The sequence below is a fragment of the Coloeus monedula genome (genome assembly GCF_965178545.1).
Source record: "Coloeus monedula genome assembly, chromosome: 13".
Lineage (NCBI taxonomy): Eukaryota > Metazoa > Chordata > Aves > Passeriformes > Corvidae > Coloeus > Coloeus monedula.
Window position 1 is genome coordinate 19,653,151 of NC_138793.1, and position 14,548 is coordinate 19,667,698.

A 14,548-nucleotide genomic window follows, 5' to 3' on the forward strand; every position below is an offset into this window, starting at 1 on the left:
CCCCACTGCACCCCCCAGCCAGCAGGGATCCAGGAAAGGGTGATGCAGGCACCTGCACCACCCTCTCGCTCCCAACCCAGCCCCGAGCACCCGCAGCCAGGCCAGGAATGGAGGCTGCTGAAGCAAATGGGCACTGGGAATGGCACCCCAGAGCCCTGCCCTGCGCAGCTGAATCCGGCCCCACTGCACTTTGCCGGCCTCGCTCAGGTTTTACGAGAGATGCGAGACATCCGTGAGGCTCCATAAAGTGCTGCGGGCACGGCCTGAGTGCCTGCGCTGGCAGGGATGGGCAGGAGGCCTCTCCCAGCGCCGGGCACTGCCAACAGCACAGAGCCACAGTGTGGGGCAGGGAATGCTGCAGCAGGGGGATGCTGCAGGTGCCTCCACAGCCCCTCGTTCCCATCGCTGGACCCTGGAGGGTCTCCATGCCACCATGGAGCTCTCGATGGAACCCAGTCAGGGTTTGGCCGCACGTGCACTGGGGAGCACACAGGAGGGGGTGACCACCAGCACCATTCCAGATGTAAACTCCCTGCTTTTGCCCCACTTGCTGGAGTGGGCAACCTCCATCCCTGCCCATGGCGCATCAGCCAGTCCCTGACCCAGGAATGCTGGAGCCCCCCTACCCTGGAGATGTCCCGAACCCCCCCGGCCCCCATGTGCGGCACCGCTCCCGAGGACGCGGCGCCTTTAAGAGCCGAGTGGCGCCAATTTCGTCTCACGTGACCTCTCCCCGCCCCTGGTGGGCGGGGCCTCGTCGCGCGGGCTCCCGCCAAGCCAGAAGCGCGCGGGTCCGGCCCCACGTGTCCCCGGCACCGGGATCGGAATCGGGATCGGGATCGGGATCGGAACCGGGACCGGGACCGGGACCGGGACCGTGGCCATGGCCCAGCTCCGCCTCACCGACTTCTTCGGCCAGACGAAAGCGACCACCGGAGCCCCGGCCAAGCGCAGCGGCGGCCGCCAGCTCAAGGCCGCCCTCGCCGGTCCCTCGGTGCTCCGGGAGGAGGAGGATGGTTCCCCGGCGGGGCTCAGCACCCGCTCGCTGCCGCTGCCCGGTTCGCCGCGTACCCCAGCCCGCGGGGGCTCCCCGGCCGTGCGGGGCCTGGCGGGAAGGAAGCGGAGCCGCCGGGAGATGGAACCGGAGTCGCCGGTCGGGGCCCGGCTCGGGGAACCGAGCGGGAAGTCTGCGCGGAAGAGGCTGGAGCTGCCCCGGGATGCGGAGCCGGGGTCTCCGGCAGCGGTAGGGAGATGGTGGGGTCGGGGATGTGCCGCTTCCTCTGGGATGAGGCCCGGAAAGGGATGGGGGAGGATAGGGGCGTGGGGGGGGGGAGTGGGTGGGTGTGGAATCCTAAAACAACAGCCCCCGCGAGTGTTCGACCCCTTTTCCAAGTGCAGGACCCCCAGAACTTGCCCCCCCTTCTCCTGATCCACAGTCCCCCCCTCACCCGGACTTACCCCTGCCCCAAGTGCAGGAGCCCCAAAATTTGCCCCCTTCAGCCTCTCTGCCCCCCGAGCTTGCCCCCTGCCCCTACTGCAGGCCCCCCTATGGCTCCCCTTCCCACTGCAAGACTTTGAGGGGCACAGGGGAAGGGATCCATGCGGGTGGATTCCCTGGACGTCCCCTCACTCTCCTCTCTCTTGCAGGCCACCAGCTCCTCGCCTCCGGCCACTCCTCGACCCCTGACACCCCTCTCACGGGACCTGGCCGTGTCCCCGCCGGCCACCACCACCGGCTCGCCCGGCCGTGGGCAGGACCCGGGCACAGCCAGGCGCCTGCAGCGGGTACGGGCTGCTCCCGGCTCTGCTCCCGCTCTGGGTGCGTTTGGTGCTGCGTGTCCCGCTCTGACCCTGTGTCCCCTTCCTCCTTCCCTGCCCAGGAGGACGTGGCCGAGCTGCGGGACCGCCTGCAGAGGATGAAGGTGCTGGGCCAGGTTCCCTCTGTCCCCAGCAGGACCAGCAGTGACCTGCAGAGCCGCCTGGAGCAGGTGCGGCAGCTGGAGCTGCGCGTCCGGCAGAGGAGAGCGGGCAGCGGAGCCCCAGCGGGAGCGGGGCCGGCCGGGGACACCGGGGCAGCGGCTCCTGCGGGAGAGGCCGGGTGAGGAGCAGCTGCAGGAGGGATTTGAGGGGGGTCTGAGGGGTGTGGGGGCTCTGAGCATTGGGACACCGATGTCCCCAGGTGATGTGACCCCGATACCTACTCAGAGAAGGGGTTTGGGGTGGGAGGTGGACACTGAGTCAGCAGCAGGACCCATCCTGGCGGGACCCTGACCCCTGTCCTGTCCTTCCCTGCAGCAAGAAGCCCCCAGCGTACCAGCGGTTCCACACCCTGGCCCAGGACCTGCCCCCGGGGCTCACGCTGCCCTACAAGTTCAGGGTGCTGGCAGAGATGTTCCGCAGCGTGGACACCATCACCGGGATGCTCTTCAACCGCGCTGAGACCGTCACCTTTGCCAAGGTCAAGCAGGGCGTGCAGGACATGATGCGCAGGTGAGCTGGCAGCGGTGGGCACTGCGTTTTGGGGTCCCAGCAGCCCGTTTTGGGGTCCCAGCTGACACTCTTGGGGCCGGTGACTCTGGGGGTCCCCAACCTCTCTGGTGCTGCCACAGGCAGTTCGAGGAGCGGCACCTGGGGCAGATCAAGGCCGTGTATCCCGGCTCGTACCAGCTGCGCCAGGAGAAGAACGTCCCCACCTTCGGCAGCGGCGGGAAGAAGTCTGACTATCAGCTCACGCTGGAGCCGGTGCTGGGGGAAGGTATGGACGGTTTTGGGGTGCCTGAGAGCTGGGGTACGCTCAGTCCTGGCTGATCCCTGGATCCATAGGGATGCTCTCCGCTTGGTCCATTAAATGGAGCCCTTGTGCATGTTGGGAGTGGGGAACAAGTTTGGGACAAGAGGGAGGAGGATGGTGGGGCAGTAACTGTGGCAGCGACTCAGCTCATGGCAGGGCTCTGATCCCATCCTTCCTGAGGCTCCCGTGGTTTGGGCCCCTCCAGGGTGCTGTGGGTGACGCTCGTGTCCCTCCTTGCAGAGGAGAAGGTGGACGGGCGCCCGCACCTGTCGGCGTCGCGGCTGCTGGAGCGCCGGAGGGAATTCCACCGCAACCTGGTGAACATCGTCAGGGAGCACCACAGGGTGAGGGCACCTGGCACCCCTGGCTCTGGGCTTGTCACTTTCTAGGAGTGGGGTGGCATCCAGGCTCAAGGACACGGCGGTTCCTCTTGGAGATGGGCTCTGAATTTGATCCCTGCGTCACCGAGCCATGCTGGGAGCACAGGGTGGCAGTGGCTGCCTCCCCATTCCTGGTGCCCTGACACAGCTCTCACCTCTCTCCAGGCATTCCTGGCTGCCCTCAGCCCTCCCATGGTGGTGCCAGAGGAGAAGCTGACCCGGTGGCATCCCCGCTTCAACGTGGACGAGGTGCCGGACATCAGCCCCGCGGAGCTGCCGCGGGCGCCGCAGGAGGACAGGCTGAGCACGGCCCAGGAGGTGCTGAGCACAGCCCGGGGGATGCTGAGCCCCAAGGTGAGGCAGGGCTGGGCACTGGCTCTCTCTGTGCCACCTCTGGGAAGGTGTGACCAGAGGGGTAGGAAGGGTCGTTCAGAGCCACAGGGCTGGGAGCGCTGTGAGAGGGAGGCGGGCGGGACACAAACCTGGCTGGGAGCGCTGGGGGTGTTCACCTGCAGAAGAGAAGGCTCCAGGGAGACCTCAGAGCCCCTTCCAGGGCCTAAAGGGGCTCCAGGAGAGCTGGAGAGGGACTGGGGACAAGGGATGGAAGGACAGGACACAGGGAATGGCTTCCCAGTGCCAGAGGGCAGGGCTGGATGGGATATTGAGAAGGAATTGTTCCCTGGGAAGGTGCTGAGGTCCTGGCACAGGGTCCCCAGAGCAGCTGGGGCTGCCCCTGGATGTCCAAGGCAGTGTCCAAGGCCAGGCTGGACAGGGCTTGGAGCAGCCTGGGATAGCAGAAGGTGTCCCTGCCCGTGGCAAGGGGCTGCAAGTGAGAAGAGCTTTAAGGTCCCTTCCCACCCAGAGCACTGCAGGATTCCATGAAGCACCCCGAACTCCTTGGTGCAGGCAGGACGGATCAGGAGAACTGGGCTGGGATCACTGGGCTGCCGGGTGATGGTGGGGGCGGCAGAGGGGAAACTTCTCCTTCCTCCAGCCCAAACTGTAACCCAGCTCCTCCTCCCTCTTCCACATGAGCAGATGGAAAAAGCTCTTGCCAACCTGGCCCTAAGAACGGCCGGAGCCGGTGCGGGGGAACCGGCGCTTTCCAAAGCCCCGGCCCCTGCCAGCACCTCCAGCGCGCTCCGAGGGGTGTCCCAGGGGCTGCTCGACCGGGTGAGTCACCCTGTCCTGGCCGAGCCACGGGGCTGGGGGTGCTGCCTGTGCCCACCCCGTCCCCTCAGGGCCCGGGGGTGCTGCCTGTGCTCACCCATCCCTGCCGTCCCGCAGATCCGTGCGAAGGAGGCGCGGCGGCTGCAGGCGCTGCTGACGCGGGACGCGCGGCAGGAGGAGCGGGCGGCGCTGCTGGCGCGGCTGCCGGCCATGGCGCGCGTCCTGCGCAGCGTCTTCGTGGCCGAGAAGAAGCCGGCGCTCAGCATGGAGCTGCTCTGTGCCCGCCTGGCCGACAGCTGCCCCGAGCTCGTGGCGCCCGGTAGGAATTCCCGGGGGGAATCTCTGCTGCGGGAGGAAGGGGCTGAGGGGAGGCGAGCTCTGACCCTGGTGCTCCTCGCCGCAGGTGAGATGGAGAAACACGTGCGGCTCTTCGCCGAGCTGCTGCCCGACTGGGTGGGCGTGCACGCCCTCAGGACGGATACCTACGTCAAGCTGGACAAAGAGAAGGACCTGGGCCTCGTCACCGAGAGGCTCAACAAGGCGGCCAAGGAGGCCGGAGCCCTCTGAGCCCCTCAGGGGTTGAGTTTTTCTCTGTGCAATCTCCTCAAAATGTAGCAAATCCCGACAGCGCTCCAGGTCCTGGGGTGGGCTGGCAGGAGGCTCATCCTCAGGGGTGCCTGAGCAAGAGCAAAATGCCTTAATTTAATTTAACTAATCCCTGTGGTGGGTTCCGTGAGGATTGTAGGTCCCCTAATCCTTGAGCAGTCCTGGGGTGATGATGAAAGCGACCCTACCCCGAGCAACCTCTTCCTCTCCTTTCCCGTTTCTCCTGAAGTTTCAGTGCATGAGGGGTCTCCTGAAGGTTCATTTCTGGAGGTTTGTTCCATTAACTGGGTCCTGGTGGGGCGAAGGCAGAACGGGGCAGGCTGAGAGGGTGACAGGTGGGAAGGAGTGAGAGAAAAAGTCACAAATTGATGTTTTTGGAGCTTCGGGCCTCGTTCTGTTTTTAAGGGAGGGAAAACGCATCCTCCAGTCCTGGCTGGAAACAACTACAGGACTTGTCAAAACATATTTGTATTAAATGTTTTAAATATAGTTGACTTGTGTTAACCCAGTGCTCTTCCTCGCTGCCTTGTCTCGTGGCTCTCCATGGCAATTGGCGCCGGGAAGGGCTGGGTCCTCATCCAGCTCCTGGAGAAAGACTCACTGGAAAAAGTGAGCGTGGGCTTGCAGGGAGCTGAATGCAGCTTTTGTAAATGCGGAGGGGGGAGCAGCCCCTGCAGGGACAGGGGCAGGCAGGGCTGACGGGTCCGGGGGGGGGCTTTTTCCCAGGGGAAATCCCAGGCCACTTGGCTGAAGTGGCTTGGGAAGAGGGACAGAGAGGGTGAGGATGGCTGCAGAGGTGCTGGGCTGGCACCGCGCCCGGGTCGGGGCAGTGTGGGCGCAGGGGAGGGGTGGGAGCTGCCCAGGGCCACGTCACACCTCACGCCAGGCTGGCTGGAGCTGGGGACACCTCGCAGGGAAAGGTGACTCCCTCATCCTTCCATCCCATGCTGGTCCTGGGCAGATTCTCCACCTGAAGTCTGGCAGCATCTGAGATCCCACAGCACTTCCCGAAGGAGCAGGAGGCCTTCCTCTTCCTCCTCCTCCTCCAGGCCCTTGCTCACCACTGCTGGCCAGGAGCGTGCCCAGTTTCCAGGGAGGAGGAGAAGGGATTAAACCCAGCCTGGGGTCTGGAGGGATGTGCAGGGCTGGCTGTGAGGCTGGGGGCTCAGCCATGCTCAGGGCCCTCCCCGTGGTGGAAAGGAGCTGGATTTCAGCAGCTGGAGCCGAGGAGCAGGATTGGAAAGCAGCTGGAATCAGCAGCCTGGCAGCCACACTCACATCCCAGGAGAGCTCCCAGTGAGCTCCTGTTCTGCTCCTCGGGATAAAACCCTTCTCCCACCTGGAAGCCACCCCTGCCTGGCCTCATCTCTCCAAGCAAATGACATCAGGGGCTGCTGGCAGCCCAGCCAGGGCCAGGGCACCGTCCCCACGTTCCCTGATGTCACCTGCTGGCACCGACGGGGCTGACGCTGCTTCCCTGGCACGCAGCTGCTTTCCAAGGCTCTTTGGGGTGGAACTGATTTTCCCTTCTCCCCCGCAGCAGGGACCCTCTCCTGGTGCCAGGCCTGTGAGGTGCTGCCTGCCCTGGCTCCCCACAGGGCTGGCTGTGGGACAAGTGCCCTGGGACAGGTTGGGTCCCCAGGGAATGCTGCTCCTCAGCGTAAACTGAAAGGCATCGAGGTGGCTTTTCAGGAAATGGGGACAAAAACAGCTGGAACAGTCCTTACAAGTGGAAGGGCAGGGTGGGAGGTGGCACCAGCTGAGCTGGCCAAGCCCCTCCAGCCAGAGGTGGGTGCAAGGTATAAAGAAAAGGTACCTGAATGCTCCCTGGAAAACAATTCCAAGCATTTGGGGGGTTAGTGAGAGCTCACACCAAAACCTTGCTCCACTGACCACCTGGGGCTGGAGGGAGACACTCCCAAGGGTCATTCATGGCTTCAGCCACTGCAAGAACAGCTCTGAGACAGTTTAGAAAATATAAAAATCAGTCAATATTTATTTTACCCGTGAGTCCAGTCCCTGCTGGGCCAGGGACACAGTCCCTGATGTTTTCAGGCTTGTGGAAGTTTCGGCACACAGGGATTTGGCTGTGACCACACTGAACCATGCTGGAGGAAGCATCTCCAAAGCCCCCATCATCCATCACACACCTGAGACCACTGAACACCTTTCCTGTGGCCTCTCCCGACCCCAAACTCCCCCCAAGAGCAGGCTCTGAGCCGGCAGCAGCCTGATGGCCCAAAATAGCAGAGCAGAGGAAAAGCAGCAGCACAGGGAGGGGGATGTGGTGCAGGAGATGGGGAATTGGTGCTGAACAAAAGGTGCCTGGGGGGTCCAGGGAAGGAAAACAGTGACTGAGCTCATCCCCACCAGCACCATCCTGCTTTAGGGACACAGCAGGCACTTTGTTCTCCTGGACAAGCACAGCCCTGATGTAGGAGCAGCTTCCTCTGGTGTGAGTGACAGCACAGAGCACCTGGAACCATCCCCTGAGGTCAAATACAGCAGGATTTGTCCCTTAAAGAAATAACTGCTTTTTGCCCATCTCCTGTGTTTCTTTGGGAATTTTTCAGCAGGTTCCTTGGAGGCTGACAGGCCCAGCTCAGGGAATGCTGGTGCCCTGTCAGAGCTCTCCTGCCTCAGCAGCAACGTTGTCACTTTGGTCTCCTAGAAACCACAGATTCAGTGAAGCTGCACCTTGGTCTCCATCCCCCCTATCAGCCTGCTCCTTCGCAAAAGGATGAACTCCAGAAAGGATCCTTACACTCAACTCAGTGTTTGGGAAATTTAGGATTGAGGAGCATCTGGCCATGCTCAAAACTATGTGTTTAACCCCCTTGCCCACCCCCTCGTGACACCCAGAGTCACTGAATGAAGCCTCAGATTTGTTCCCAGCGCTCCCTTGTCCCTGCTCCTCCTCAGTCATATTGCAGCAGGGAGTAGAAAGGGATGGAATTGAGCTTTTCTGACCCTTTCAGGGCTTTTAACTCTATGATCACCAGGCACTCCAGGATTTTGGCCTTCAGCCTCTTCAGCAGCTCACAGGCAGCACACATGGTACCTGTGGAGGGGAGCAGAAACATCCTCACTCCAGGGGCAGCTTCCAGCCCCACAGCCAGCCCTGCTGCTGCCAACAGTCTGTGGGTACCAGAGAGGTGTGGATACCCCTGGAAGTGTCCCAGGCCAGGTTAGACTGGCCTTGGAGCAACCTGGGCTAGTGGGAGGTGTCCCTGCCCATGGCAGGGGGTGGGACTGGATGGGATTTATCCAACCCAGCCACTCCATGATTTCATGAACACAGGTGTACGTGGGTGACACGTGCTTCCCTCACCTCCCGTTGCCAGCAGGTCATCCACAATGACCACCTTCTGTCCTGGGTCCACCGCGTCGCTCTGGATTTCCAGTTCAGCCTGCAGGGAACAAGGAGCAGCTTTGTTTCAGTCTGGCCTCGGAGAGAAACCCCTCACAAGCCGCTGGTTCATGCTGGAACACAGACAAGTCCTCAGCGACATCAGCCTGAACACTCAGCACCTAAAATCCCAAAATTCCAGCTACAGCGGAGCGCCACGGAACTACAGAGCAGGGAGGGGATTGCTGGGCCAACCCTCTGGCACACCAAGATCCTGAACTTCCTTCACGTGAGTTATGGTGGAATCTTATCCCAGAGCAGTTCTTCGGTGAGAAAAACCCCCTGTCATGCACTGGGGAGCTCTGCCTGGAGCCAGATCCAAGCTGGCACCTGTCTGGATGTGCTGGGGTGGGCCCAAGCAATCCTCACGGCTTAGGCCTGGCTTTGGGGCTTCTGCTGCCATTAGTGACTAGTGGGAGTAGCACAGCTTTAGGCTCAGTCCTCGAGCAGCCGCAGGGTTACGGGGCAGGAGGGTGGGAAGCCATGCGGGACGGCTCTGACTTACAGCACTTACTGCCAGAGTGGGAAACACTCTCCGTGGTCATGCCCCTGAATTCAAGCCAAAGAAAGCCATTTAGCACCAAGTCTGAGCACCAAGCCCCTCACAAGAATCATGGCACAGCACCAAACATCACCCCCGGGCACAAAGGGAGCGACTGTGGCTCGGGGCCGGCTCAGCCATTCCCAAGGGTTGTGCGTTGCTGGATTATCCACGGCACCAGAAACCCAGTCTGGGACCTCCCTCCCCACTGGTTTTAGCCCCCTCTGGCCCCCCAGCCCGAGCCCCTGCTCCTCCCAGGCGTTACCTTGCCATATTCCAGGCTGTAGGAGACGGACTCGGTGGGACCAGGGAGTTTCCCCTTTTTCCGTATGGGCACGAAGCCGATCCCCAACCTCTGTGCCAGAGGGGGCCCAATGAGGAACCCACGGGAGTCCAGGCCTGGGGAATCAGGGAATCAGGGAATCATTCACACTGGAAAAGGCCTCCAGGACCATCGAGTCCCACCATTCCCCAGCACAGCCAAGGCCACCACTGAGCCATGTCCCCAAGTGCCACATCCACACAATTTTGGAATGGTGACTCCACTACTGCCCTGGGCAGCCTGTTCCAATACCTGATCACCCTCTCAGTGATTTAACTTTCCCTCATATCAGACCTAAATCCTCCCTGGTGCAACTTGAAGCTTTCTCCTCTTGTCCCATCGCTCAGATTGGAGCCATTTCACTGGGGGAGGGTCTTGGCACGACCCCTCCGTTTTATCCTCCCATTCAGGGGGGCTCTAACAGCAGTTTTCTCTTGAAGTCACTTCTGAGGGTTGACAACACAGCCCACACTCCTGGTGTCACCCAGATGTGCTGCTGACAGGCCCCAAGAGCCCATTTCCCTCCCCTCTAGCCCTTTTCCTTAGAGATAAACCCAGGAGAGCCCTGGTATCAGCTCGGCCACACAAGCAGGGACTTTGTCCCTCTGGGCAGACTTCACTTATCACAAGACACCTGGCCCAGGTTTGGTCCGTGCTCCCCGAACCCTGGGCTGTGGCCCAGCCCCAGCACTGCCTTCCTCAGCCCTGGGCCAGGTGAACACCTCAGAGGTTGCCTGTGCTGGCCCGGAGAGGCTCCCTGAGGAAAACAAGCAGGCTCTGCGTGCTCCCTCTTTTTTAACAATGAATTGTGGAACTGGCACTGAAGTATCAGAGGGCACACAACCCAAAGCAGTGCTTCAGGAACTTACAGCAGGAGGTTAAGGGTATAAACTGCCCCCGTGTCACCACATGACACAGGCCAATGTTCAGGTGATTTTCGTGTCCAAGGGCTACAACATTCCAGAAGGGCTACCCCACACTTCCCACCCGGAACACACCGCTCTGCCCCGGCCCCAGGGATGTTCAACCAACACTCACCTGCAATGAAGTCGATTTTGGGGAAAGACGCCCTCAAATGATCCTCCAGAAGATCAATCAAAGTCCTGAACGCCACAGGATCCTTCAGCAAGGGGCTGATATCGCTGCAATGAGAGAGGGCGGGGAGTGAGGGACCTGCGGGGGCTGCTCTGGACACGCTGAGCTGCTGAGCCCGGGGAAGGCTCCTGGTGCTGCCAGGGCAGGGACGGGCAGTGGGAACAGGAGCTGCCCGGCCTGGCTCCAGCCCTGCTCCCATCCCCATCGCCAGCCCTGGTCCTGGCGCCATCCCCGGCCCTATCCTGGCTCCATCCCCAGTTCTGGCTCCAGTCTCGGTCCTGCTTCCCTTCCCGATCCACCCCTGGCCCTGGTCCTGCTCCTATTCCCGGTCCATCCTTATCCCTGTCCCAGTTGCGTCCTCATCCCCGCCCCCATCTTCATCCTGTTCCCGTCCCCGTCCTACCGCCGGTCCGGCCCCATCCCCATCCCCGTCCCTATCCCGGTGCCCATCCCCGGCCGCACCGGAACAGCACGCCGGGCTCCGGGAAGTCCGGGAAGGGCCGGACGCGGTCGCGCACCGTCCGCAGCCTCTCGTCGCTCATGGCGGCCCCGCCGTGCGCAGCCGCCTCAGCTCCGGCCCGGCCCGGCGGGAGGGGCGGCTCCGCCCGCCCCGGGGCGGCCCCACAGAGCGGCGGGCACCGCAGTGTGCGGGCGGTACCGGGAGCTCCACCTCTGGTACCCCAGGGCATGGAGCAGGAGTCCGTCCGGTGCGCGGAGCTCCGGTATCCCGGGGCCTTGGAGCCCCAGTCCCCCCGGTATTTGGGGGCATGGAGTATCAGCCCCGCGGGCACACGGAGATCTGGTATCCCCGTGCACACAGCCCCGACTTCCCAGGGCGTGGAGCTCTGGTGCTGCAGGCACAGAGGGATCCCAGGGCTCCGAGCCCCGCGGGGCACGGAGGTGTGGTACCCCCGCACACATCGATACCCCCGGTATGAGCACCCCTGGCTCCCTGGTGCTTGGAGCTCTGACACCTCAAGCACGGAGCCCAAATTCCCCCGTGCGTGGAGCCCTGGCACTGCAATGGATGGAGCCCCAGGCTCAGGTACCTGCTCCGTGTGGGGCTGGATTTCCCTGCCTCAGAAAGGAGCGCCCTGCCTAGGGGATCCACTTCCACCCCCTCACCCTGCCCAGCCTTCCACAAGCTCCTCAGGACTTCACTGTTTTCTGCTTTTCCATCCCTCGTCACCTCGTGTGAACTCCTGGAGTCGTTCTGTGTTTGTTACAACCATCCCCCACGAGGGACGATAACACAGCCCCGGCTCCTGGACCAACAGCTCCTGGTGTCAGCGAGGCCTGGGCAGGTCAGGGAGCTCCCACAGCTCCTATCTCCCATCTGCCGGTGGTGAATGTTGTTTGGCCACGCAAAATCCACTCAGTGAGTTCAGATCTCCTCTTCCATTAGCAAGCCCACCTTGGATCTGCTCCAAACCCATCTGGGCACAGCCCACTGCAGAAGCAGAAGCAATTTGAGCCTGTGACACCCCTGGCTGAGCTCAGTGTTCGCTGCTGAGAGCTGTGACTGGGAAAACTTCACCCCACACCCTCTGGAGAGCCCCTGCCATGGGCAAGGACACATTCCACTGTCCCAGGCTGCTCCAAGTCCCAATGTCCAACCTGGACACTGCCAGGGATCCAGGGGCAGCCCCAGCTGCTCTGGGCACCCTGTGCCAGGGCCTCCCCACCCTCACAGGGAGGAATTTCTCCCCAGTATCCCATCTAACCCTGCCCTCTGGGGAAGCCATTCCCCCTTATCTTGGCCCTTGTCCCAAGTCCCTCTCCAGCTCTCTTGGAGCCCCTTCAGGCACTGGGAAGAGCTCTAAGATCCCCCTGGAGCCTCCTCTTCCCCAGGCTTAACAATCCCAACCCCTGTTAAACTCTCTGCTGCCAGAGACAGCCCCTGTTCCCTTCACAACCATTCCCTCACAAACTAAGATTTTCCCTGAACTCAGATTATCTCTTTGGCACCAGAAAAATCCTCTCGGGCAGCTGTTCCAGGGAAGCAAACACGGAGGAAGGACACAGCCTTCCAGTGGAACCGGGGCTCCGCAGCACTCTCACTCCCTGGGATGAGCTGGACGGGTTTCTCTTGTGGCCTTACAACCACAGCACTGGACAATGAGCTGTTCCAGCAACTCCTCTTCTTCCTGGCAGATGGAATTGCTGATGGAATTTATCTGCCTACTCGTGGAAATAAATAAGCAGGAGCTTATTTCCTGGGAAAAAGGATCATTTCAGCCTGCCAGGCAGCTCTGCTTCTGCCTCTCACTAACGGAGGGGCCGGAACGGGGGGTCTGTGTCACCCCTGTCCTGTTTGTGACCCCCCCCCCCCCGATCCCACCCTTACTGCAGGAGACTCCACCACATTTTCCCAGAGGCTGAGTGGGGTTCCCAGGCCCCTCATCCCAACCAAGCCCTGGCAAACCAGCAGCTTTCACCAGGATGAGCTGCTGAGTGCTCCCACTGCTCCAGCCCACAGCCAGGGATCCCTCCTCCTCGGATGTGGGGTCAGTCTGTCTCCATCAGTTCTGCCAGGAAGGGCACAAAGGCTGCACCAAATCGGACTTGCAGTGATCCAGCTGCCAGAAATCCTGGTTAAAAAACAACATTCCCGAGATTCCTGTCTGAACTCCTGATTTATCCCTCATCTCAAAGGATTCCAACTGCACCCACCGGCACAGACCGGACTGTCACATCCCAAGGAAATCAGTTTTCCCTGGGATTGTTCAACCTTTCAAACAACACTGCTGACTCCTACTGCAATTTCCATCTGCAAAGAACTTTCCTAGGACCCCTTTCCAAATGTGATGTCAAAGGGCTCTGGAATATCACCCGGGAGGTGACTCCACATCCGCTTGTGGCTCGGAGAGGTTCAGGGCTGATCTGTGCCTGGCAAAGGAATCACCACCTGGAATCTGGATTCCCTTGGGAAACTCTGGGTTTGCCTCTTTTCTGGGCACAGAGGCCATCAGTGATTTAAAAGTGCTTTGAGGTCCTGATAAGAGAGGTGTTATTAGCCAGGGAGCACAGAAACTGGGAATATGAAAGCTTGGGAATGAACTTTAATCAGCTTAACTAGGCAATTAAAGAGCTGTGCTGAGTCTGGAAGTTTCTGTTCCGTTCAGGATTTTAACACTTCAGTGTGAAGTGGAACAAAATGCCCCAAATTTCAACGAGGGAAAATGAGCACAAAAATTTCCCTGCAAATCCACTGGAACATTTCATTTCAATCTCAGCTGAGGAAACACATGCACTTTAAACCCTTAAAAAAAAAAAACCAAACCAAATTTGAAATATCTTATTTCAACACCAGAAGAATGCAGCTCCCCAGTCAGAGCCCTGGGCTCAGGATAGAAGCATCCAAGCTGGTTTTGTCCCCCTAAAAGAGGGAAAGTGTCATGATCTGGCTCTGCCTCCCTCAGAGCCCGAGCCAGCGCCTCCTGCCCACTGCAGCAGGTTGGATCAGGCCCTTGGAGAAGACACAAAACTCCTCTCTCTCCTCTGGCCAGCCTGGATTTTGTGTCTGATCCAGAACTAATGGATTTGGCTCGCATTCCTCGCTGCTGGCTTTTATCTGCTCTCCCTTTCAGCTGGGAATTGTGCTACCAACCTCCTGTCACCCAGAGGGTGTTAAGTGACTCCAAGAGGGACAAAGGCCCGGAGAGCTGCCAGATTGCCTCCCTCCAGAAGCTGGAAGGCAGAGGTTTTTTCTCCCTCCTAAAAGACCACGAGAGCTGCTGGCTACGGATCCACCTTTATTTAGGATTTACATAATCCGAACTAGACTTCAAGCAACAACAAAACTTTAAATGGTGGAAGGGGATATAAAGAAAACAGGCAAATGGAGCCTTGGTGTTTAAAAGAGCCATTTTCCAAAGGAATAAAGAACCTAAAAATGGGATTTCAGTTCTTCCCTTACAGCTGTTCTTAAAACCTGACAGTTTAATTGAAGGGGCACCACAGTGTCGCCTCCTGATAACACAGAAAAACATCCAATGCTACCAGAAAACAAAAGGAAAAGTCGATTTCCAAGTATTCTAACTGCTAGGAGAGAAGGAAAACAGGCCATTTTAACTGCAGAACAGTTATTTGGAAGCTGAACAAGCAAAGGAACTCTTAAGAGAATAAAAGTGTGTTTGGTTTGTAAAGTTTCCCAGTGCTGAGGACAAGGGCAGGATCCCTGGGGAGGGATTTCTGTGCTGGCTGTGCTCCAGAGGCTGCTGGGGACTCTGCA

General features: G+C 60.2%; 2 protein-coding genes across 2 annotated transcripts; one reads left to right on the forward strand and one right to left on the reverse strand.

Annotated features, from left to right (window-relative positions):
* The first annotated feature begins 853 nt into the window (after positions 1-853).
* CDT1 (chromatin licensing and DNA replication factor 1) lies at positions 854-5,281 on the forward strand. Its single transcript, XM_082290000.1, has 10 exons — positions 854-1,243; positions 1,648-1,785; positions 1,881-2,098; positions 2,296-2,490; positions 2,610-2,755; positions 3,032-3,135; positions 3,337-3,525; positions 4,210-4,344; positions 4,459-4,660; positions 4,745-5,281. Exons 1-10 carry the CDS (start codon positions 884-886, stop codon positions 4,906-4,908), a joined length of 1,851 nt encoding a protein of 616 aa, XP_082146126.1. The 5' UTR covers positions 854-883; the 3' UTR covers positions 4,909-5,281.
* A 1,677-nt stretch (positions 5,282-6,958) lies between these two features.
* On the reverse strand, positions 6,959-10,856 carry APRT (adenine phosphoribosyltransferase; the record flags this gene model as incomplete). Its single annotated transcript, XM_082290302.1, has 5 exons — positions 6,959-8,008; positions 8,279-8,357; positions 9,163-9,296; positions 10,258-10,361; positions 10,777-10,856. 5 exons carry the CDS (start codon positions 10,854-10,856, stop codon positions 7,866-7,868), a joined length of 540 nt encoding a protein of 179 aa, XP_082146428.1. The 3' UTR covers positions 6,959-7,865.
* Between the last annotated feature and the right edge of the window lie 3,692 nt (positions 10,857-14,548).